At 40.2% G+C, this 24926-nt stretch overlaps 1 protein-coding gene across 1 annotated transcript in view; it reads right to left on the bottom strand.

The window, feature by feature from the left end:
- TPRG1 (tumor protein p63 regulated 1) overlaps positions 1-24926 on the bottom strand; it is a 134236-nt gene that overhangs the window by 80812 nt on the left and 28498 nt on the right. Inside the window, exons 2-3 of the mRNA XM_036243153.1 lie at positions 21774-21991; positions 15553-15644 (exon numbers count right to left, since the gene is read on the bottom strand). Coding sequence (XP_036099046.1) covers positions 15553-15644; positions 21774-21983 — 302 coding nt within the window. The 5' untranslated portion in view covers positions 21984-21991. The remainder of the gene's footprint in view (positions 1-15552; positions 15645-21773; positions 21992-24926) is intronic.

Raw genomic sequence — 24926 nt, 5'->3', positions numbered from 1 at the left:
TTCCTCTATTTCTTTTGTCAATGTCCTGTAGTTTTCTGAGAATGGGTCCTTTACTTCTTTGGTTAAGTTTATTCCTAGGTATCTTAGTTTTTTTCCCTGCAATGGTAAATGAAATTGTTTTCTTAATTTCTCTTTCTGTGAGTTCATTATTGGTGTATAAGAATGCTATCAATTTATTGCATACACTAGAGTAAAGACAGCTTCTTTAATAAATGGTGTTGGGAAAATTGGACAGCTACATAAAAAAAAAAAAAAATGAAGCTAAACCACCAACTTACACCATACACAAGAATAAACTCAAAATGAATAAAAAACTTAAATGTGTCTCATGAATCCATAAAAATCCTAGAAGAAAATGTAGGCAACAAAATTTCAGATATCACACACAGCAGAATTTTCACTGATACAATGCCTAAGGCAAGAGAAACAAAGGAAAAAATTAATAAATGAGACTACATCAAACTAAAAAGCTTCTGTACATCAAAAGAAATAAGCATCAAAATGGAAAGGGAATTCACTATATGGGAGAGCATAATTGCCAATGATACATCAGATAAGGGCTTAATCTCCAAAATATATAGAGTGCTCATACAACTCAACAAAAGGAAGACAAACAATCCAATAAAAAATGGGCTGAAGATCTAAATAGACACCTCTCCAAACAGGACATACAAACGGCCAAGAGACATATGAAAAAATGCTTAACGTCACTAACCATCTGAAAGATGCAAATTAAAATGACTATGAGGTATCACATCACACCTATCAGAATGGCTGTCATCACCAAATCACCACACAAGTGCTGGTGAGGGTGTGGAGAAAGGGGTACTCTAGTACACTGTTGGTGGGAATGCAGACTGGTGCAACCACTACGGAAAACAATATGATGTTTCCTCAAAAAATTAAAAACTGATCTGCCATTTGACCCAGTGATCCAAGTTCTAAGAGTATATCCTAAGAAGCCCAAAACTCCAATCAGAAAGAATATATGTACCCCTCTGTTCATAGCGGCACTATTTATAATTGCTAAGATCTGGAGACAGCCCAAGTGTCCATCAGTAGATGAATGGATAAAAAAGCAGTGGTACATATACACAATGGAGTACTATGCAGCTGTAAGAAAGATCTCTTATCCTTTGAGATGACATGGAGGGACCTGGGAGTATTATGCTGAGTGAAATAAGCCAATCAGAGAAAGACAAGTATCACATGATCTCACTTATTTGTGGAATATCATGAACAAAATAAACTGGTGAACAAAATAGACCTAGAGACATGGAAGTGGGGTTCAGACTAACAAACCTCAGAAATAGGGGGTGGGGGTAGGAGGGAAGAGATAAACTAAAGAACTTATATGCACATATGCATAACCAATGCATATAGACAACAATGATGGGGGACCATTGGGGGGGTGGGATCAGGAGGAGGGTGTCAATGGGGGAAAAAGGAGAAACATCTGTAACAAAAATAAATTTAAAAAAAAAGATGCAATCTGTAGGCATCTTGATCTTTGACTTCCAGCCTCCAGAACTGTGAGAAATAAATATCTGTTGTTGAAGCCACCAAGTCTATGGTATTTTGTCATAGCAGGGCCAGCTGACTGACACAGGATGTTAAGTTATTCTAAGTAACTCAGCCAGGATTCCTCTGAGGTACATTTCACTTTAAGCCTTTGAGCTTTCTACTTTACCAAACTGCCACATCCGCGGGGATGGAATGAAATCTCTCCAACTAATCAATAATTATTCCCAAGCGTCTATACTGTATTAAAGATATTATATAGGTTCTCAGACCATAAAGTAATCTACAATCATCTCTGTCCTTAAGAAACATATAATCTAATATTGGAGAAGACTGTTAAATCAAGTATTATGGTACTGAGAGATAAATAATGTGGAAATTTGTACACAGTGCAATGGAAGTCATGATTAATGGCTTACATTTCATGCTTATTTTGTATGAGTGTTTGCTCTAAGTGCTTCATATAAACTTCTTAATTTATGCTCACAGCAACCCTGTGAGGAGTGTCCTTATCCCCACTTTTCAGATAAGACATGAAGGCATTAAAAGGTTAAATCACTTGCCCAAAGTCCTACAGCCAAATACTGAAACTGAAACTGAAACTGGGGGAGTCTTTCCCCAGAGCCTAGGGTTTTAATTAAACACGTTGCTCTACAGAAAGGCATCTTAAACCACTTAGGAAGTCAGGCAAGGCTCTGGTAAAATGCGTTGTAGGTTTTGAAGGATAAGCAGAAGAGAACATGATGTGGAAGACAGAGTGATGAACTTGAGACAGAGGGAGCAGCCTACGCAGGGATGTACATGTGCAAACCTGTATAGCAACGTGTACAGAATGCCTTGCTGGATGAAACGTGTTTGTAAATTAAATTGTGTTTAAATTAAAATAATGAAAATAAAATTACCCTTAGAAAGGAGGGTAGCACCCATGAAGGTTCTGATTCAGGATTGCTGAGATGGGATCCCAGGCATATATATATCCTCGTCAAAGCTACCCAGATACAGACCAGGTTTTGAAGGACCAGGACATTTTCAGGAGCTGATCTAGGAATTTGAGTCATACCTAGAAGATTTCAGCCACCTAGGGGGATCCTTTGAGTTTAGACCTGAAGAATTTTAGATGGCATTGGAAGATTTGTGGTTTACCCAACAGTTCCCATTGGAATGCCCCAGAATAATTTCAAGGAGTGCTTGTTCCATCCAGATAATTAGTCCTGACCACCTTCACTTTATCAAAAGTGTTTTTACTCCAGGAATGAACCTCTTCTGCTCTTCACTCCCCTAGCCAGGATGACCAAGACCAGAGAGCATCACTACATCATGTTATAGTCCCAACTTGGACCTGGTAAAGATAAACTGCTTTGTGAATGTTCATATCTTTTCTTATGTCCCTTCTCTGAAGACAAACTGCACTTGACCAGCAGTTTTGTCAAGACTCCCATAAGTTTAAGGCTCATTTGAACCATATATAAGTTTTTATTTTATCTTACATTTCAAGTGCTGGGTTCTTGAGCTGTAGTAGGGTTCCTATCACACATCCTGGGTCTGGAGACACAGCTCTGACTTTTACAAGCTGTAAGGTCTTGCAGAAGTTACTTTCCCTTTCTAAAGTTCATTTTTCACATCTTCAAAATGAAAACAATAAATAATAATGCATACCTCACAGGACTGTTGTGACTTTAAGAAATAGTTCATATAGAACACTTAGTAAAATACAAAGCACATAAAATACTCAACTATTGTTGGCTACTAATATGATGATGATGACAATGAACTCCTCTAAATCCCCTTTAAACAATTTTGCAACATTTATTGAGTTAATAAAATTAATGAATGGCTGATTGAAATAAATTACTTAATAAGAATTCCTCTAACTTATTAGTTTTTACATATACAAAAAATTATATCTATTTCAATGTTCAAAAACATTGAAATAGTAGTTTAATGCCACATGTAAAAGACATGTTTTTGTCTGTTTGGCTGTTTATTTGTCTAACACAGCTGGGTGTATTTTCATTATATTAGAAGTTATGTTTGAGTTACTCTATCTTAAAATATAGACCATAATATCACATAATAATATGTGAAGTTCCCTGTACAAATGGCTATTGTGAAAGACCAGGAATAACTGAAACAAAAACCCAACAGGAAACCCATGAGAGTGTTATTTTCAGGAGTCATGTCACACTCACTTAGATACCCTGGCAGAGAAGCCAACAGTGGATTCAAATATGAGCCCAAGTCAGAAGTCACAAGGGAAGCAGCTAAGAATTATTGCTCAAAGTCAAGTCAGTGATTTTCAATTGAATTTCTTCAACTGAATAGAAAGGCTTTTCATTAGAAAAGCAATACCAGGTAGCTAGTTCAAAAATAATCCCCTTTAGCGATCCAATATTTCTTGAGCATCTATTACACTCCAGGCTCTCGTGGCATCATGATGGACCTAACAAATCTCTGCTCCTCTTGTACTTACATTCTGGGAAGGGATGTAAACCAAAGGACACAGACACATAAATATAGAGACCTTGACAAAAAAAGAGACAGGAAAAAAATCTGTGGAAATAGCATTGAGATAAAGTAAAGACCTAGTACAAAGGCCCAAGACAGGGTCCATTGTGTTCACAAAACAGCAAGGCAGTCAGTGCGACCGAAGCCAGAGCAGCAAGGAGGAGAGTGGAGGGAGATTTAAAGCAGAAGCCAGGTCACACGCTGCAACAACCACAGTTTCTTTGCAGCGTATGAATGTTTTTCACATTAAAGGGTTACTATTCCCCACTTTGCAGATGGAGGAACCAAGCCGCAATAAAGTGACAAGCACCTAGTACTGAGTGACAGAGCCAGAGCCAGAGCCAGAATCCAGCGCTCTGGCCCCCTGGCCGGGCCTTGTACATTCCACCCACTTCTTCTCCCACTTATGTTCCTACGCAGCCAGGCAACTTTGCTCTCCCTACCACATACCCTCAGTAAGAAGATATTTTAAAAGCTACACAAAAGAAAAGACTCTGGGCACACCTCATCCCCTCTCTTTCCCACAACATGACTGAATAGCTGGTGAATAGCTCCAGTCTCCTACAGCACACCAGGAGCTAACAAGAGGCCCACCCCCTGATGCACTCTCTCCTCCCCTGAATTCATTTGAGGGGATTCATTTGATCAGAAGCCAAAGAGGCTGGCAGGCAAACAAGACCTAATTTTGAGGAGGTGGTAGAAAGGGAAGGAATGAGGGACAAGATACAACAAATGCTCACATCTTGCACCTCCACTGTTTTAATTTCTTCTTTTGATGGGAGAGATGTCTGCTTACTGCACTTTGTTAGTTACAGCTCTTTGGGTACAGAGGACACAGACCAAATCAGGCAAGCCCAAGAAGAGGAGATGGGTTATAAAATACTCCACGTCATTCCACAAAAATCCAAGAACAGGGTTTATGGTTGGGCTTTATGAAACCTGAAAAGCCACAAGGAATGAAAGCTACTGTCTCAGGGGCTGTCTCTCTCATGATGCCTGTGTGTTTCTCTACACATCTCATCTGTTTTCTCTTGACTGATGTGCTCTGTCTACTTACCCACAATGTTTGTTCCTCTTTAATTCCACCTCGCCTATGACCTATAATTGTTTTCTTTATCTTGACTACACATGAATATTCAGAACTGCTCTCATAGCTAAGTTGCCTTTGTAGCTCTGTATGTCCAAGTTCAACTTCTCAAGAGAGGGAATCCTTTTAGTCCAAGTCATTCTTTAGAGGTGTCTTTTTTGGGGTCACAGTCCAGCTAGTGGATTAACATCTCTTTGTCTAATCAGCCATGGTCAGGGCTGTAGTTTTACAGTAGAAAATAGGAATTGCCAGTTGGATGCACTTTATTCTCTTTCAGAATTGTTTTATCTATTCTAATTCCTTTGTCTCTCCATAAAAATTTTAGAGTAATCTTTTCTATACCTACAAAAATATCTTGCTGATATTTTGAAGGCAATTACGTTAAACATGGTTATCAAATTTGTGGAGAATTGACATCTTTACTATATTGAGTCTTCCAATGTCTTAACACGATGTGTCTTGCCATTTATTAGATGTTCTTTCATTTCTTTCATGATCGTTTTGTAGCTTTCAGCATGTAAGTTCTGTACATATTTTATTTGATTTACACCTAGATACTTCTACTTTCTTTGAGTGATTGTAAATGTTATTGCATTTCTATTTGTTTTCATTTCTTTATAGAAATACAATTGATTTTTGTACGTTGATCTTGTATCTTGCAACCTTGCTAAACTCACTTATTGGTTCTGGGAAATATTTTGTAGATTCCTTAAAAATTTCTACAAAGGCTAGTATGCCATCTACAATTAGGAACAGTTTTCATTTCTCCCTAACTGATCTGTATGTCTTTTCTTTTTCTTTTCTTTTTTTTTTTCTTTTCTTTTCTTTTCTTTTCTTTTCTTTTCTTTTCTTTTCTTTTCTTTTCTTTTCTTTTCTTTCTTTTCTTGACTTATTAGGCTGTCTAGATATTCCAGTATTATGTTGAATAGTGGTAATAAGAGTAAACACTTTTGTCTTGTTGCCAATCTTAGAGGGAAAACATTAGTCTTTTCCTAATAGTATGATGTTAACTGTAGGTTCTCTGGAGATGTTCCTTATCAAATTGAAAAAGTTATCTTCTATTATTTTTCTGAGAGCTTTGATCATGAATGGGTGTGTTAAATTTTTCCAAATGCTTTCTGTGCATGGATTGATCTAATCATGTGGTTTTTCTTTTTTAGCCTGTTAATATAGTGGATTACACAGATTAATTTACCAATGCCAAAGCAGCCTTTCATCTCTGGAATACACCCCAGTTGGGGATGGCATATAATTTTTTTATATGTGATGAATTCTATTTGCTAACACTTTGTTAAGAATTTTTACATTTATATTCATTAGGGGTATTGGTTTGTAGTTTTATGTTTGTTCTGTCTTTGCCTAGATTTAGTATCAGGTTAATACTATCGAGTCATAGAATAAGCTGGGAAATGTTCCCTCCGCTTCCGTTTTCTGGAAAAGATTATGGAAACGATTCTTCTCTATAGCATTCTCCAGTGAAACCATCTGGGCCTGGAGAATTCTTTTGGGGGAGGTTTTAATTACAAATTCAATTTCCTAATTGTTATAGGGCTATTCATATTATCTATTTCATGTTGGGTGTGTTGTGGTAGTTTTTGTGTTTAGAGAAATTAGTCCATCCCGGCAGGTGTGGCTCAGTAGCTGAGCGTCCACCCATGCACCAAGTTCGATTCCAGGTGGGGGCGCAGGCCCAGGTTGTAGACCAGATCCCCAGTGGGGGGCATGAAGGAGGCAGCCAATCAATGTTCTCTCTCACCGATATTTCTATCTCTCCTTCCTCTCCCTTTTTCTCTCTCTAGGATCAATAAAAAAATAAAAAATAAATAAATAAAATATGAAAAAAGAGAAACTGGTCCATTACATCTAAGTGGTCAAATTTATGTGTGTAAAGCTGTTAGTTATAATCACTTATTATTTCTTTGTTGTTTTCAATGTCTGTAGTGATACCCCTGTTTCATTTCTAGTATTGGCAATTTGTGTCTTCTCTCTTATTTTTTGGCAACCTTGCTAAAAGCTTGTCAATTTTATTAAACTTTTCAAAGAACCATCTTTTGCTTCATTAATTTTCTGTATTTTTTATTATTATTATTGATTTCTACTCTTATCTTTATTATTTCCTTTCTTCTTCTCACTTTGGGTTTGTTAGGCGCTCTTTTTCTAGTTTTTTGAAAGTAAGAGCTTAGATTGTTGTTTTAAGACTTGCCCTCAATTGATTTGAGCACTTTTCCTTTAGTGCTATACATTTATCACTCGGGATTGCTTTAGCTGCATCCCACACATTGTAATATGTTGTATTTTTATTTGATTTTGGTTCAGTGTACTTTTTATTTCCTTTGACCCATGAGTTATTTAGAAGTATGCTGCTTTGTTTCTAAGTGCTTGGAGGTTTTCCTTTTATCTTTCTGTTACTAATTTCTTTTTTGCCTCCAGTGTAGTCAGAGAACATATTCTGTGTGCTTTCAGTTCTTTTCCACTTGGTGATGTTTGTGTTGTGGTTCAGGATATGTTGGATCTTGGTTTATGTTCTGTGGGTGCTTGAAAAGACATGTGTTCTACTATTACAGGGTGACGTGCCCTGTAAATGGCAGCTAGGTCCCACTGAGCTCTTCTAACTCCTTGCTATCTTTCTGCCTGTTTGTCATATCAATTGTTGACAGAACCGTGTTGAAGTCTCCACCTGTAATCAGGAATTTGTCTGTTTCTGCTTTCAGTTCTGTCAGTTTTTAGATTGCATATTTTGCATCTGTTTTTTTGGTGCCTACACATTTAGAATTGTCTGTCTTTATGGTGGATTGATCCTTTTATTATTATACAATTCCTACTCTTTGGTGATTTTCTTTGCTTAGGAGTCTTTTTTTTTTTCTCACTAATTCTCATAGCACAGCATTTCAGAAGCCCAGCAATTCCTAAACTTTGTACTTCTTTCTACTAAAGGGACCAGTGGAAACAGAGGCTCTCTCCTCTTCACATGGATTATCCTAAACCCACCCTGCCTTCCCCACTACAGGGCATTTGGGGACAACCTAGGGACCCCATAGAGTGGAGACAATTTACTGTTTGTGAGTCAGGCAGCATGTTTATTCATAAGAGTCTATAATAGTTGTTTGTATAACAGCTGTAGTGGTTTAAATGTGTTGATAGCTTCTATATTAACATTGAGGTCTTATTTGTTTTCTTTAATAAAACACACATTGGCAGGCTCCTAAATAATCAAAATTAAGTTTAAATTATTGCAAATTATTTCCAGGACCTACTGCTTTTCTAAAAATGTCAATATTCTATTAGATATTTTTCAGTAACTCAAGAAAATAATGCCTATAGTGGTCCCAAAGAAAACATAAAGGCAGCAGCATACTGTGAATGATAAACACATTCTAAAATAATAATAATAATGATGATGATGCCCTGATTTTATTTCCTGGCATAAATGTCCCTGCCACGACAGAGTTCAGTATACCAATGTGAGGTCACTGGACATGTGGCTGGAAGAGATGCGCGTAGTTGGCGCTCACACATGGTTGAGCCCACCACACAGCACTGTGCCACAGGAATGAAGTGGGTCCCACCCAAGGCAATGAGGAGTGGCAAGATACTGGCAAAGTGAGAAGACACATCCTACCTAAAAGCATTCAAATGGCCTGTGGATCTCTAATTAGTGACTCCAGGAAAAAATCTAAATTCATTCGCCTGGAATTCAAAAGTCTTGTCTTCCTGGCTCCTTTCTACCTTTCTAGCTTATTTCTAGGTGTCTCACTCTTGATCACTATAATCCAGCCATACGGAATGGCTTGTAGGTCCCTGAGCCTGCGTCTATTACGACACATATTCTTTCTTCTGCATAGAATGTTCTTTCTCATTATAACTTTTTGGAAATTCCTCTTCCTCCTTTAAATCTGTCCATACCCTTTGTCTAACTCAGCAGTACAGACACCGTGAGTTCTGTGTTCCCACGGATCACCATGGGATCACCACATGACTACCAGCATGTATCATATTCTCTTGTGTGTTCATTTACATGTGCTCCTTCCCCACAAGTGAGAGCTCCCTGAAGACAGAAACCTGTCTTATTTGCCTCTGTATTTTTGTCAGTTAGGAAGAGTGTAGCTTATGAATGGAGCTTGGAAATACTTAAATAAATGTATGAATGAGTGAATGTGAATAAATAACAACAACAATTAAAACCAGCTCTTACATGGCACATGCGATACGGCAAGGACTGTTTTGGGTGTTCGACATGTATATGTCACTTAATTCTAAAATTAATAACCCTCTTTCTATCCCCATCATATAAATGACAAAACTGAGGCCCAGAGAATATAAGATATTTATACGGCCAAGGTTATAGCGCCAGTAAGTGATGGAACTGGGCATTTAGCTGCATCAGACTTTTTTCACCTCTCGGATCTTTCTAACTCCTCCCTAATTGGTAGCTGTCTTGGGAAAACAAACACTTCCAAGTACATTTGTGACTGCAGTAACTAAATGCCCTCCCTGTCCTATAATTCAGGTCACTCAGGGACCATTAGCTATCTGGATGAAGCTGCTGCCACGGGGAATTTATAGAGAAAAGCAATGTGTTTAATTAAGTGGTTGTCGAAAACACCCACCCAGTATAAATGGATTCTGGCAACGAAGGTGCTTTCCTTGCTGCCAGAGTCCTGCCACAGGTCATTAACATCTTGATAGATTCGAGGCACTTTTCAGCTCTAGCGCTTCCACCCAAGGACGGAGGAAGTCTCTTTGGGCTTTGGGCTGCTTGGAGGGCCAGGGAAATGGAGGCAGACCTCGATGGATGGACCCTGCTCATGTCAGTGGAAGGCTCCCGCAGGAGATGACTCTATCAGAATTCAATTCAAGTCAAGTCCAGGGCAGGTCTGAGACCGACCAGGTGCCAGACGCTGTGCCCAACGCTGGGAGGCGGCACAGACGGCCTGGGCACGGTGACTCAGGATCAGACCGTCTGAAGAAACGCCCTCCTTGCACTGTGCGCATGGACTGTGCTATGAAGACTAACCTGAGCACAAAGAAGGGAGAGAAAGTTACTTTGGCTGAATTATTATTGAAATGCTTTATGGATATAACATTCCTGAAGGACAGGCAAGATCTAGATGAACACAAAGGAGAGAAAGGCAAATAAAATAGAGCCAACTGGGTCAGTGCAATGAAGAGGCCACAAAACCGTGTCAGGAACTTTGGGGACATAGCAGGCAGTTCAGTTGTCAGTCCATGACATGCAGGGTCTTTCTTTGGTGGTGGGGTTAATCCTCACTAGAAGACTTTTTCCCATTTATTTTTTGAGGGAGTGGAAGGGAGGAAGAGAAAGAGGGAGAAACATCAATGTGAGAGAGTCACATTGATTGGCTGCCTTCTGCATGACCCTTACCAGGGCCGGGGATTGCACCTGCAATCCAGGTACGTGCCCTTGCCCAGGAATCAAACTCTCGACCCTTTGGTGTGCAGGCTGATGCTCTAACCATTGAGCAACACTGGCCAGGGTGACATGCAGGGTGTTAAAGATAAAGCAAAAGAGTGCACAGGCAATGATAACCCACTGAAGTCCTCGGACCGTAACATGAGAGTGATCCGGACAAGTGCTTCTCAAACTGTAATGCATACAGGAGTCAACTGGGGATCCTGTGAAAACAGTTTCAGGCTCAGTATGTCTGTGTGGTTCCTGAGGGTCAGCACTGCTAACAAGTTCCTCAGTGCTGCTGATTCTGCGGATTCCGAGACCACACTGAATCACAAGCATCTCCAATATGTACGTAAAAGTACGCAGAAATCATGGAATTGGGTAGGAGAAACAGTTTAGAATGTTAACTTAATTTTCATAGTGTGTTTATTATTCATGACAAAAAGGGTAAGACATCCTTGATTTCCAGATTTTTAAATCTTTTTATTTGTTTAACTATAGTAGCAAACACACACACACACATACACACACACACACACATATTTTTACAAAAATCGTTCAGTGTTCCTTATAACAGAATTAGGCTGTAACAAGATAAAATGTGATTGGCATCTGACTTCTTAGTTAATTCTAGAAAAAGACTGAAAAAAAGTCAAAGAAACAGTAAAAGACAGAGTATGATCTGGAGAGGAAAGGTGTCGCTGAACCTCTTCAGTGCATCTCTGACCCTTCCCCCTGCAAACAACAAGGCAACCCACAAACAAACCGACACAGGCACAAAGATCCTTTAACCAATTCAAGCTGCGGTGATCACTGTGTCAGGGATGAAAAACATCCCAAGCAGTGAGAACAGCACTATGAGAAGACAACAAGGTTGGGTGGGCCGCCGTGAAGTCCAGCCCTCCTGAGACCCTTCATAAGTGGTTGCCCTTAGGCAGGTCATTTCATCTCTGGGTTTCTTCATTCATAAAACGAAGCCAATAGTTCCTCCCTTGCCTTCTCCTGTGGCTCTAAGGATCGGTGTGAGAGCAGGTGTAAAAGCAATCACACGCAGTGCTGTTGGGGGCTCAGCGTACTCCCAGGAGGCACCTGGTACCTGGAAAATAGTTCCAAGTCACTTGTTCCTCAAGGCCCCTTAGTCTCCCAGGATGCCTTTCTTTTTATTTAAACATCTAAGATGCAACTTTCTTCTGGGGAATATTTCTAAATTCAGGAGAGATGCTCTGCATACCACCACTTACCCCAAGCCCGAGAAACAGAATTCTGAGTTTACCCAACATGCTCCTGCCAGAGGAACCGCATGCTACAATTTAGTAAGAGGCACATGCGCAATCTCTGCGCAGGAGCTGAAGGACTATTTTAGCAACAGGCAAGCCAGCATAACGCACTGGGGCCTTCTCTCTGCTGCTCAAGGGCTGTGTAACTCTTCTGAGCCTTGACGTCCTCGTGAGTGTACTGGAGGTAATGTGTCCTATCCCAGACGATTGCAATGAAGACTGACTGAAATGAAATAGAGCACTTTTTGTTTTTATCCTCACCCAAGGACACTTTTCCATTTTTGTTCAGATAGAGTGGGAGGAAGAGAGAGAACAGAGAAAGAGAGAGAGAGAGAGAAACATCAACGTGAAAGGGACACATCGAGTAGGTGCCTCCCGCATGACCCCAACCAGGGCTGGGGACAAATTGCAACAGAGGTATGGTGCCCTTGACTGCAATCAAACCTGATGTTCTAACCACTGAGCAAAACCGGTCAGGGCAAAACACAGCACTTTTTAAACTATAAAGTGCTATAGAAATATGATTTATTATTTTTTTCAAAAACAAATTGGGAATGCCTTATATATTTTCATTTCTCTTTCTAATCATGGAGTTTTACTCTGCCCCACTTGTAAATATCCCGTACTTTGTGGTTCAAGTTTAAAGGAATAATCTAACCCCGTAAGTGTGTGTAGCCATCGACAATTGGGGAAGTAATTGTCCAATAATAGATGAATGACTGAGTCACTTTACAAAAACTGCATGATAAACACAAGGAAAAACCTAAGAGAAGTGCCATTTAGAGATCATCAGGATTATATGTATTATGCTAATACAATGGCAAATGCACGGAAAGTCCTCATCACAATACTTGGTACAATTTACGTGCTCAATAAATGTTATCTATTGTACTATAATAATCTTTGGCAAAAACGCATGGAGAAAATCTGCAATAACATATAGCAAATATTAATAGTGGCTGTGCTTTTTCAAGAACAGTGAATTTCTAGTGAACTAAAGAACATATTCAAACACAGTCACAAATTAAAAAAATAAAAAAGATAAAATCTACTCAAGTCCACCCATCTTCAGTGCTGGTGAGTAGCAGAGCAAGCTAATGTTACTGAATGACACAGCTGTCAACTTAGAGCCTTGCACAGCAGCCCACCTGAACTAATTCAGATGGCATTCCTACAAAAAATGCTTTTACTGACCTAATGTGATTTAAGCTTCTATAGAAGGCAAGATAATAAAAATCAGGATTATTCTCCTTTTTGATAAACTACTTATAAAGACAGGATCGAGACCCATATGTAAAACAATCTATTCAACATCTCTGTGGATGCTCTAATGGAGATCTCAGATACATTTTCCCCAAATCTGTACTCAACAAGTTCTGTAAAGAGTGAATGACAAGATTGTTTGGGAGGAGAAAGTGAAATTATGTGCACCAACTTCCTTTTATGATGTTTGGCATATGGTGGTTTCTCAATCAAGTGGAATGTTTTTATTCTAAACCTGGAATAGTGGCCCAGCCAACCCATCAGTTTCCCAGGACAAAGCCCAAGAGTGACCCTGGACTCCTTCCTCCTAGATGATTAAACACAGAGGTCCACCAAGCTCAGCTACCAGTTACCAGTTTATTGCCTCTCAGTTCTAAATGCACCCTTTAGTATATGCTCTATGATAAACAGAATTCTTTGAAGCATGTTTCCTTTTAAGTGTGTACCATGTTGTCTTGTGCAGTAGACAGCACTAGATGGATGGAGCAGGAAGAAGAGGATTCCGTCCTTCCCAGCTTGGGCTGGCGGGTCCACAGGGTAGGTATGAGAACAGCCAATGGCTTCGGCCTCAGCCTCAGGCCCAGACTACAGCCCCTCTACAACCTTGTAGCCTCTGCCTGACATCACCTTTCCTCAACCACCTGCCTAGTCTTCATCCACTGATCAGTAAAAAGGGTGATTTTTTTTTTCTTTCTGAATTGAATAACAGCTTTTGAATGTTGGAGGAATATTTCCTCAATATTTTTTGTGCTATTACAAAACAATAAATCAAGCTCTGACCTCTGTTATACGCTGATTGCCATGGTGTAATCACTGCCACCAGGGTGAATTCTGAGCTGCCAATGTGGCATCACTGGGTTTGCAGTTGGGAAGAGATAGGTAGCAAGCAGCACACCGTCATATGGTATTTTCATCACACAGATGTTAGAGGCATAAACAACCCCAAGACCGTACGTAACAGCAAAATAATCAGAAAGCAAGGAGTTTTGAGTATATTACTTTTGTTTTAAGTTTAATTTATTTGGTTAGAAACTTTATATAATTTAATTTTAAGAATTAACAACTGTTTTTCAAAATTCCTGCAATTGTACCATTCATTTATTTTCTTAAAAATATTTTTTCCTTATTGATTTTAGAAAGAGAAAGGGAGAGGGAGAGAGAGAGAAATAGAAACATCGATGAGACAGAACATCGATTGGCCGCCTCCTGCATGCCCCCCACTGGGGATCAGGCCCATGACTTGGGCATGTGCCCTGACTGGGAATCAAACCAGTGACTTCTTGAGCCACACTGGCTGGGCGTACCATTCACTTCTTTTGAGCCAGTGTGGACTGGCTCTGGCATGCTGCTAGATCAGACCCTCCCTACTAAAGGTAGAGGAAGTACTGAGCTGCAACTTTTGGTGATCACGTTACTAAGACAGATACTCACTAAACCAATTAAGTTCTGAAATGGAGTTCTAATTTCATTTTCCATTTAATATTAGGATTCTGTAGCAGGAACGCCTCGTCTTTTCCCCTTAGTATGTGAATAATTTACATATCATTGTAAAAATGATGGTATTCCTAATATTCTCATGGTGGGTGAAAAAAAAGGTCACACAGACACTAGAGTTTCAATACAGGACAGAGAGGTAACCACCTTCATGGTGTCATCTGCAATGAGAGCCCTTATAGACAATATAAGATCTGAGGGAAAATGGAGTATTAAAGTGATAAGAACTTAAGTTTTAACCTTGGTTTTTGTATCCTAATTCAGTGGTTCTCAACCTTCGTAATGCCACACCCTTTAATACAGTTCCTCATGTTGTGGCAACCCCCAACCACATTATTTTTGTTGCTACTTCATAACTGTAATTTTGCTACTGTTATGAATTGCCATCAGAAATACGTGTTTTCCGATGTTCTTAGGCAACCCCTGTGAAAGGGTCATTCGACCCCCAAAGGGACCACAACCCACAGGTTGAAAACTGCTGTCCTAATTGGACCGGTGGCCTGTCTTCTCTATTCTGCATGATTTTCCCTGTTTTGCTGCTCATATTATTATACACAAGATAAAATTCAAACTGTATATGTTGACCTTGTTCATCCTCTTTCCTATATTCCTTCCCTTTCTACCCAGAGTGGGATGGTTAGTAGCCTTATGTGGTTGAAGAGAGAGTGCTTATAAGAGCCAGAGATTGGAACCAGTGTCCAGTTAAGAGGCTAATGCAACCGTCCTTGAGATCTGTGATGAGGGCCTGACCGAAGGTAGTCACAGGGATACCTGAGTGAAGAGACTAGATTGAGAAACAGTTGTAGGAGTCAAACCTGGTCAAACCATCACCCATGGGGCACCATGAAACTTTACTTTCTACCTGGATATGTCAATTATCTTACATGACAACCAGAAGAAATTCTTCCACAGGTCCATCTCCTATTCTGTTACAGTGGTGTCAAAAAAAATGCTAGATTTCTACTTCCCTTCACTGAACCATAACTACTCACTCTGTCAAGAGCCAGAAGCCTTGAATTTTCTCTCCAGATGTCTTGGTTATGTGGTCTTTCAAGTCTTCCATGGCGGTCTCAATGGCCCCCGGCTGAGTGGGAAAAAGAAAATACCTAGTTTAGGGAAGACTGAGTACTGTTTGTGCTTGTGATTAGTTATTATAGTTCTGCAACTTCTCCAAAAAGCTGAGCAGGAAATATAGTTCTTAGATTGGCCTATTTGTTCTAGGCACTATCTGCTGGAGGACTTAGCCTTGAACCCTGGTATTTACTAAGCTGCTCTTCTTGGGTGAGACAAAAGTGATCAAATCCTCCTTCCATGATCGTACTCCCCCTCTCTCACAGAAACAAAGACAGACACTCTCAGAGGGCGAGTTCTTCTGAACCAACACGTGTATAAGAAGTTCAAAGCATTTAGCAATCTACACATTTTTAAAGTCAAACCTTTCTCTCTTCAAAGAGAACATGGCAATAAAACACGAAAGAGAAACCTTCTTCCAAAGTTCTGACTATTATTTTAGCTGTCTCTAAGAAAGAGACTTGTCTGTTTCCTTACTTCACTTTCTGCTCCCTTCTCTAAGCAGGTGTCCTACATATGGGCCTACCGCTAGTATAACATGGATCAATCCCTGTCCTGATTGGGAATTTGTAGATCCTCTAGCTCAGTGGTTTTTTAAAACTGCAGAGCACATCAGAATTACCTGAAGTGTGTTTTAAAACACAGATGCCTAGGCACGGTCCCCAAGTTTCTGATTTAGTAGGTCTGAAGTGGGCTTAAGAACTGGCATTTCTGTCAAGTTCTCAGGTGATTCTGTTGCTGTGAGACCCTACTATGAGCGCCATTGATCTCTCGAGAGCCATTCTCCACCTTAGCTGCTCATCAGAACAACCAGGGAAGCTTTAAAAGACCCTAATGCCCACGCAGTGCATCAGGCTAATTACATCAGATACTCAATGGATGGGACACACATATCAGTCCTTCAGTATTTTTTCAAGTACCCAGATGACTCCAATGTGTAGACAAGGTTGAGAATGAATGACTACAGCCTAGAGCTTATTTAGACTAAGCCATTTCCTTTTATAGGTGTAGAAAAACAGGGACCAGTGTGGGGGAGTAACTTGTCAAGTTCACTCAGCTAGGAAATGGCAGATACAAGAAGCCGAGACAGTCCATTTCTGTGCCCACAATGCAGTGCTTGCCTCATTCCCAAGTCTGGGTTATGGGGTTATTGCAACTTTTCATATATTCTCTATATAATAGGGCTTTAATACTAAATGCCTTCTTTTCTCTCTATATTAACATTCCTAATACTCCCAGCCTGAGACCCTTCTCTCACAAAAGGAAACAGGGACCCTGGCTAGGACCCACTCAAATACCGTTTCCTCCCAGAGGTGGGGTGGTGGTGGGTTTTGGTGAGTTTGTCTTCTCAGTCTATGATAAAAAGCTTTCAACATTTTAGACACAGAGTCCATTGATCAAGAAATATTTTATATAAGAATCCATATGTGAAAAATAGGAACAGAATGGAGCTGCCTCAAATAAGTGGGGGTAGAGGTATAGCGCTTTACTTACATGGCTCGTCCCTTCCTCCAATGCCCTGCACACAGCCCACGTTAGCCAGGAAAGGGACAGGCCGACCCCTCAACAGAGCTGAGTGACCGGGGTTCGTATTCCAGAGCTGCTGTGAATGAATTCTGTGACTTATAGACAAGTACTGTATTTGACTTTCCTTGGCCTCTGCCTTCTGATCTAAGTAGGAGGCCAAACAAAGCTTTCTGAGACAAGTTGGTGATCAAAACCTCCTTGGCATCTTTAAGAATAGATGATCGTAGCCCTTATACCAAGAGATCTGGATTCTATCATTTTAACAAGTTTCCTGTTGAGTTGGGTGGTCAGACAGTAAACTGAATGACTTCTGACCACCCCCTGCTGCTAGTGAAGGGCTGTCAGAAAGCTCCCACGCCTAGCAGCCCCGAATGCCGTGGACCCGGTGACGTTCTGACCCCCCTGCCGCTAGTGAAGGGCTGTCAGAAAGCTCCCACGCCTAGCAGCCCCGAATGCCGTGGACCCGGTGACGTTCTGACCCCCCTGCCGCTAGTGAAGGGCTGTCAGAAAGCTCCCACGCCTAGCAGCCCCGAATGCCGTGGACCCGGTGACGTTCTGACCACCCCCTGCCGCTGGTGAAGGGCTGTCAGAAAGCTCCCACGCCTAGCAGCCCCGAATGCCGTGGACCCGGTGACGTTCTGACCACCCCCTGCCGCTAGTGAAGGGCTGTCAGAAAGCTCCCACGCCGAGCAACCCCGAATGCCGTGGACCCGGTGACGTTCTGGGACGCCAGTCAGAGTCCTCGAGCTGCCACTGACAGGAGGTTGTGCCAACATCACTGGTTTGCAGTGACCGTACTGGAAGACTGGACAACCGCGGAGGGACATTTCCTATGATCCCATGACAATGGTCCCATTACGCAACCTCAGCTCCCACGGTGCGGCCTGACTCTACCCGGCCTGCTGATCAAATTCTCTAAAAAACAGTATTTTCTATAATGACTTATCATGGGTATTTTTCCTGTCTCTTCCTATATTCACATAATTTCTGCCGCAGTTAATATAATTTGGTGTTGGAATCAATACTTTACATTAGGAAAAAAAAAAAAAAAACAGACACACACAATGGAATGGGAAACTAATGAAATAATCCTAAAATAAGTATTTTGTTGAATGCTTTTATGCCAGGCACTTTGCCAAACAATATTTGAAAATGAATATAATAATGTAGAATTTTGCAAAACCTTACTTGTATTCTTTATGGAAAGCAGTTGGCAAAATCTATCAAAATAATTTATTCTTTGTTTTGCACATTACACCTCTGTGAAGTTATACTACAGATATTCTTGCATATGTGCAAAATGACATGTATACAGTGTTCTTTGCAGTCTTGTTTAGGGATGGCAAAAATTTGGAAGCAACCCAAATATCTATCAATAGGAGACTAGTTACCTATATCACGGGATACATCTACACAAGGAAATATGTTAAATATATTTAAAAGAGAGGAAACTTGTATTAACATGAAACGATTTTGAAATATATTATTAAGTGAAAGAAAAAAATGTTCAGAAGAGAGGGTAAATATGCCACCTTTCGTATAAACAGGAGTAGAAGAAATAAGAATAAACGTGTGTTTGGTTGTATATCGAAGGTAACTCTAAAAGGATATGTAGAAATGTTAACAACGGTTCTCTAAGGGTGGGGAAGGAATTCGATGGGTGGGGACTGGGGATAGAGGTGATGTTTTACTATATACTTTTCAAAAGTTAAATGGTAAAAATAAAGGATGTTCGTTACTGAATGGTTTGGAAGTCTCTGGGGTTCTGTCAATGTCCTTCCTGTCTGTGATGTTATTCCTGAAGTATAAACACTGGCCATGTCCTTAAGGAACAGTTATACATGTACTCCAACAAAGTACCTTACTGTCCTCCATTTGCTATTATTGGTACCATAATAATTAACTTCAACCACTTAGAGTTGGAAACGAAATAAAAATGTGTGTGAACGCTTTGGCTCGTAGTGAGGACAAGGGATAAATCTCAGCCCTTCTGCTCGCTGTGAGGCCCACGTTAAGTCATGTCGTCATCCTGTGTATCAGTTTACTCATTTGTCAGGTGGGTAATGTTAGTTGTAACAGAGCCATTGGGAGACGCCAAAAACATTTGGTAATTTGATAGCACTGAATAATAAAAGATTGCATTATCATTCTTATTGATAATATAAATTAAAGGTAAATAGTTATACCAGGATTTGGGGATCAAATGGTTATTGCAATGGAATAGTTAGTTCTGAGACTCCTTATAGCCTAATGGAAAATGATGACAAAATAATCTCTACTCATCATCTGATGAAAGAAATCTTATCAAAGCAATACACATATAGTTCTGATTCTAAATTTTAACAAATAAATCATTGGAGGGAACCTTTATTTTTATGTATTTACTTTTTTTTTTTTTATCCTCACCTGAGGACATTTTTCCATTATTTGTTCAGATAGAGTGGGAGGGAGAGAGAGGAAGAGAGAGAGACAGAAACATCAACGTGAAAGGGACATATCAAGTGGCTGCCACCTGCACGACCAACCAGGGCCGGGGACAAACTGCAACCGAGGTACATGCCCTTAGCAGGAACTGAACCCGGGTCTCTCTGGACCACAGGCCGATGCTCTAACCACTGAGCCAAACCGGCCAGGGTGGGATCTTTGTTTTTACGTCACTGTATAGCATAATGGACAATATCTTCTTTAATAGTCTAGTACTGAATATCCTCGTCAAAACAAATCTACTGAGAGAATTTCAAAGACATATGTCTTTGTTCCCTTGCTTTTCCTTGAACTAGACTAGCCCGGAGCCAGTTGTCAGACAAAGGATACTCAAGTCTGCTGCTAATTTCCCCCCATGTACTGTACTCCTTAACTAGATAGTGAGAGGAGGGAATAGAAAGCAATGCTCCTGGGGACTCAGATACAAGGACAGCTGTCTTGTGGCTGTCATCCTGTGATCATGCCCAGACAGGATTGCTTTGTGGTAAACACACAAAGTAAGAAAACCATCTCTAAGTTGTAATGATTTGTACAGTCCAAGTAAATGTGTCTTTCCCTGAAAATGAAGGAAATACATCCTATTTTATTATTGTTAAGTCTCTGCCGTTAGAAAGAAACATCATCTTTATTATACTCTTCAAGGGATTTTAGGATAAGGAGGGGAGTTGAGAAAACTTTTGCCCAGTGAGATATATAATTTCTAGACCAGAAAGAGGTTCATGCAGACAATTACAATACAACTAATATATTTAGTTGTTCCCAATGCAAAAGCAAGACGCAGGGAACCCTACAGTAAGAGAAGAAGGAGAGGGAGAGAGTGCGAAAGCCAAATTAGTGTCATGAGAGCAACGACATCTTGCTACACAATGGGAAGTCCCAAACCTGCTTATTAGAGTCTCGTTGCTCACAATAGAACATAGGCTATAAAAAGGCCATGGGGAACCATTCATTAAATATTAAAAGATCAAATAGTTTTCATCCCAGTCGTTTATATGTAATTTACATTCTCAAGTATAAATTTAGAGATAATTCTCCATCCCTGATCGCTTTCAACTTTCTGATAAGGTATCTGCAAATATAGAGTCCTACAGGGAGTTTAAAAATATCTTTCCCCATGTGGATCAAGCATTGTTTCTTTCACAAGAAGTTGTCTTTGAATGTGTCTCCATAATCAAATGATTACCCTAATATACCTCGAGCGATGAGCCTTGAGGAGTCCTTTGTTCAGAGGAGGCACTCGGCTTTTCGAGATAGAGCTAAGCAATCGTAGCTGATGAACCATAAGAGGAGGAAAAGGTTATCCAAGCTGATGAGAGGCCCCAGGTACCCTTGAGAAACAAGGTGGTCTCTACTGTCACAGCGCACAGTCCCCAATTTTGTCCCCAGCTGTTGTAGCCTATGAGCTAACCACTCCCCTGTTGACGAGAATGTTGGAAGACTGGGAAAGAAGACTTCTAAGTAGGAAGGAGAGTTCAAGACAGAGACAGGTACTAAAAACCACTGAAGCAGTTTCTATTGATTCAAATGCTAGAAGTTTAAAACATCATGTTTTTCCATCCAGATATACACACCTCACCCTCATTACCCACCCATCAATTGACTTTCCCAGCTGCAATGCATAGACAGTGCACTGGGCTCCAGACTGCAGCTCCAGGATTGAGATGTGAAAGCCCCTCCCCCACACTGTCGTGCAGCATCCCGATGTAGACCCTGATGAGGTTCAGCACATTCTCAGCAAGCCTTTCCACTTCACCACCCATGTTTACAAAACATAACAAATATCCACTCTGGGCTCACAGCTTTACATCTCAGCTGCTCTGGGTTTTCTCTCCATAGGACATTAATTTGTTGAAGTCAGGTTTGGCATAAACACAGGACCGAGGAGGTGAAGATGCATGGACACTAGTGGACCTGCTTCTCCTTGGCACTATCTGGTGATCAAAAACACACTCTCTTAATCTCTCTGAAATTTAGATCCTTCCCTTGTAACATGGGGGTAAAAATATCTACCTCACAGTTATTGTGACTATTACATAAGATAACAAATATGAAAACACTTGGTAAAACATGAGGTATATAGAAAGACAGGAGTTTTTTAAGGTCTAGCATTTAAGAGCACCAGTGATTTTACCCGTGTAACAAAGTACTTCCGTGCGATATTAATCCGGTGATAAGGATTAGGGGAGAGTGTGGATTCAGTTACACTTGGCTGCCTTGAAATCTGCGTTGGTCCTGGGTCCCCTTCTTCCATGGACAGTTGATCAGTCTCTGAGGGTTGGTCATCTCCCTCTTGTTTCAAAGACACAGGCTGGAATCCTTCAAAACTCCTAATCGTTGACATTTCTTTAACTTAAAACAAAGGACAAAACAATATCGTCAGTAAAGAAACAAGTCACCTGGCTCTGACAAAATAGGTACACCAGTAAATGATGTTCCTGAAACTGGCAAACCCCACACACATTAACTAAACAGACTGGATACACTGGATACAATTCAGTAACTCAGACTGCACAGTGCGGGAGGCTATTCCCTGCACAGAGGAAAGGACGCTACCAGACTTTGCTTTTTCATCTTTAATCCCCTGGTACAGGAAGTTGGATAGGGGAAGAGCTATGTGAAACAATTGGACAATTTTGTTAGAAATTTCATAGCATTTTTGCCTAAAAACCCACCAGCCTGCAAGCTTACTTAAGAGTTAAAGGCAATGATAATGCACTTTCTTTTGTACTTCTTGGGTAGTAATAGGGTGCAAAAGCACTTAAAACTGAGCATGTTTTAAGCTGAAACATGGCAATCCTAAAAATGTATCATAAGGAAATAATTCAGACAAATCCTCAAAGACATAAATATAGAAGGTTGTTCTCACAATATCTATAGTGTCTAATAGCAGAAAAATGCACAACTTTAGGTCTAATAGCTAAACATTACATGCATATAATAGAACATTATATACTAACACAACATTGTATTTATTACCAAAAAGAAAACTACATAGTGAAACTAAGTACTATCCATTGGGAACTGGCTAAATAAGATATGTTATACCATACAGTGAAATACAATGTAGTCAGTGAAAATGTAAGCATATATTTTTATTATGTAAAGATGTCCAAAATATATTGTTAATGAGAACATAAGTTATAAAATATTATAAACAATGTTATTCAAATTTGTAAAATAATTCTGAAAGAAAGAAGAGAAAAGAAATAATATTTGGTTTTATGTACATACATGTATGGTATGAGAGAGGTTACAAAAAGTCTGAAAAGATGTAAAATGAAACATTAACAATGACTGTCTCCGGATGATAGGGTTTCGAATAATTTTTATTTTTCGTTTTGATAAGTCTCTAGATGCTTAAAATGGTCATACAAGAATGGGCAAAAGAAGTTTCGTAGTTGTTTGTATGGGAAAAGACAATAATACAATAATTAATAAATAATAATATAAGAATAAATTGTAAACCTACTTTTACCCACCCCTATGTATGACCTAAAATAAATAAAAACACAATAAGTGTATTTCTATTTTGTAAGTATAAAGCAACACAAAACAAAAGTCACACGATGACCTAGTAAAAAGTGCCCCTAAATCAGGTCTCCATTTTCAGTCTGAGGCCGATAGTCATCCCCATAGCAAGCACACTCCCATTGTCACAGGAGGGAGGGTCTCCCACCCAGCTTCACCACACACCTGGAGTGCCATCCTGGTCTCAGCTCTGCCTCTGTGTTCTTAGTCAGATAAATTCAGACCCCTCGGTTCTTGTGAAATACCAGAAAGTGAGAGCCAACCCCTATTCCCAGCAGGTTTACATTCTTGAAATTGGGATTAATCAGAGTATCCAGAGGAGATGAAAATAGTATGAACATATACTGTGTTGCCTAAACCTGGACTCCTTTGAGAGTGAACAGGGTGCTATTAACAACTATACCAGGATGATGGGAATAAACTGGGATTGTCTCGGGCAAATGTGAATATAGGGTCATTCTGAGGGGTTTGAATGTAGGAGAAAACACAGTTGGTTAGACGTCGTGAATCCAAAGCCCTCTGTGATCACATTACAGGTTATCTCACCTGATCCGCCCAGCAAGCATTGGAGGATACCTGCATCTCCATGTCTTGGGGGAGCACAGACTTGGGTACTTTCAGAAACACTTGGATAATTATAGCAGCACACTCACCCAGGACTCCCAAACACACTTTGTTTCCATCATGCCCACCATGATACACACTATTTTATTTTATTTAAAAAATTTTTGTTTTTCTTTATTGATTTTTGGACAGAGAAGAAGGGATGGGGAGAGAGAGATGGAAACACCAATGAGAGAGCACATCAACTGGCCGCCTCCTGCACGCCCCCCACTGGGGGTTGGGCCCACAACCTGGGCATGTGCCCTGACGGGGAATGGAGCTGGTGACCTCTCAGTGCATGGGGTGATGCTCAACCACTGAGACACACCGGCTGAGCAATATACACACTATTTTACACCAGGAAGAGATTTGCTGGACTTTCCAGTAATTTTTTAAAGTTAGGTCTACAAAAAAGCAGAGATTGACTTCTGTAAAATACAAAGAACACATAAGGAAGTAGAAAAAATCCAGTGTGTCTGTGAGAGACAGAGAGAGAGAAAATGAAAGAGATATCAGGGAGACACTGGCTTCCCTGGCAGCTACATGCTCTGTTTATGCAGGTCTGCCACCTCTGAATCAGTGGGTGTTGGAAGGAAGTGCATTTCCAGAGTTCCCTGTAACCTGTGAAGGAAGGTTTGTGCCTTTGGGCATGGAAAGCTTGCTTCTGTATTTGCTGCACTCTGTGAACAAGCACCGAACAACAGACATCTGCGAAAGACTTCTGTGCCTGGAAAACAGAGGGAGGATTTAATTAACACCACTTCCTCTCCCTCAGGCTGTCTTCTCTGGAAACACTTGAAGAGGAGCAGAGAGCCCTTTAGAGACAGAGCTGTTTGAGATTCAGGAAAGAAGGAAACTCAGCTCCACTTAAATTCTAATAGGCATGATTAGCAGGAAATGTGGACCCAACCACCTCAATCCAAAATGATTCCAGCTCTGTTCTAGTCATGGGGACTTCTTTGCAAGGACATGTAACTTCTTCATCAACCTCCCTCATAGCAGAGGAGCAACATGTATCTAAGCAGCCCATTCCATTCTTTATCACCACCTGCCCAGTATTTATTCCCAATTCAATAAAATGTGCCCTTCTATTGTTGCAAAAATAGTCTATATACATTCAAATACTAAAAGCATATTAATACTGGTAACAAAT

Source organism: Molossus molossus, unplaced genomic scaffold (genome assembly GCF_014108415.1).
Source record: "Molossus molossus isolate mMolMol1 unplaced genomic scaffold, mMolMol1.p scaffold_m16_p_5, whole genome shotgun sequence".
Lineage (NCBI taxonomy): Eukaryota > Metazoa > Chordata > Mammalia > Chiroptera > Molossidae > Molossus > Molossus molossus.
The sequence above is the reverse complement of the archived record's forward strand: the minus strand, read 5'-3'. Positions and strand labels throughout refer to the sequence as shown.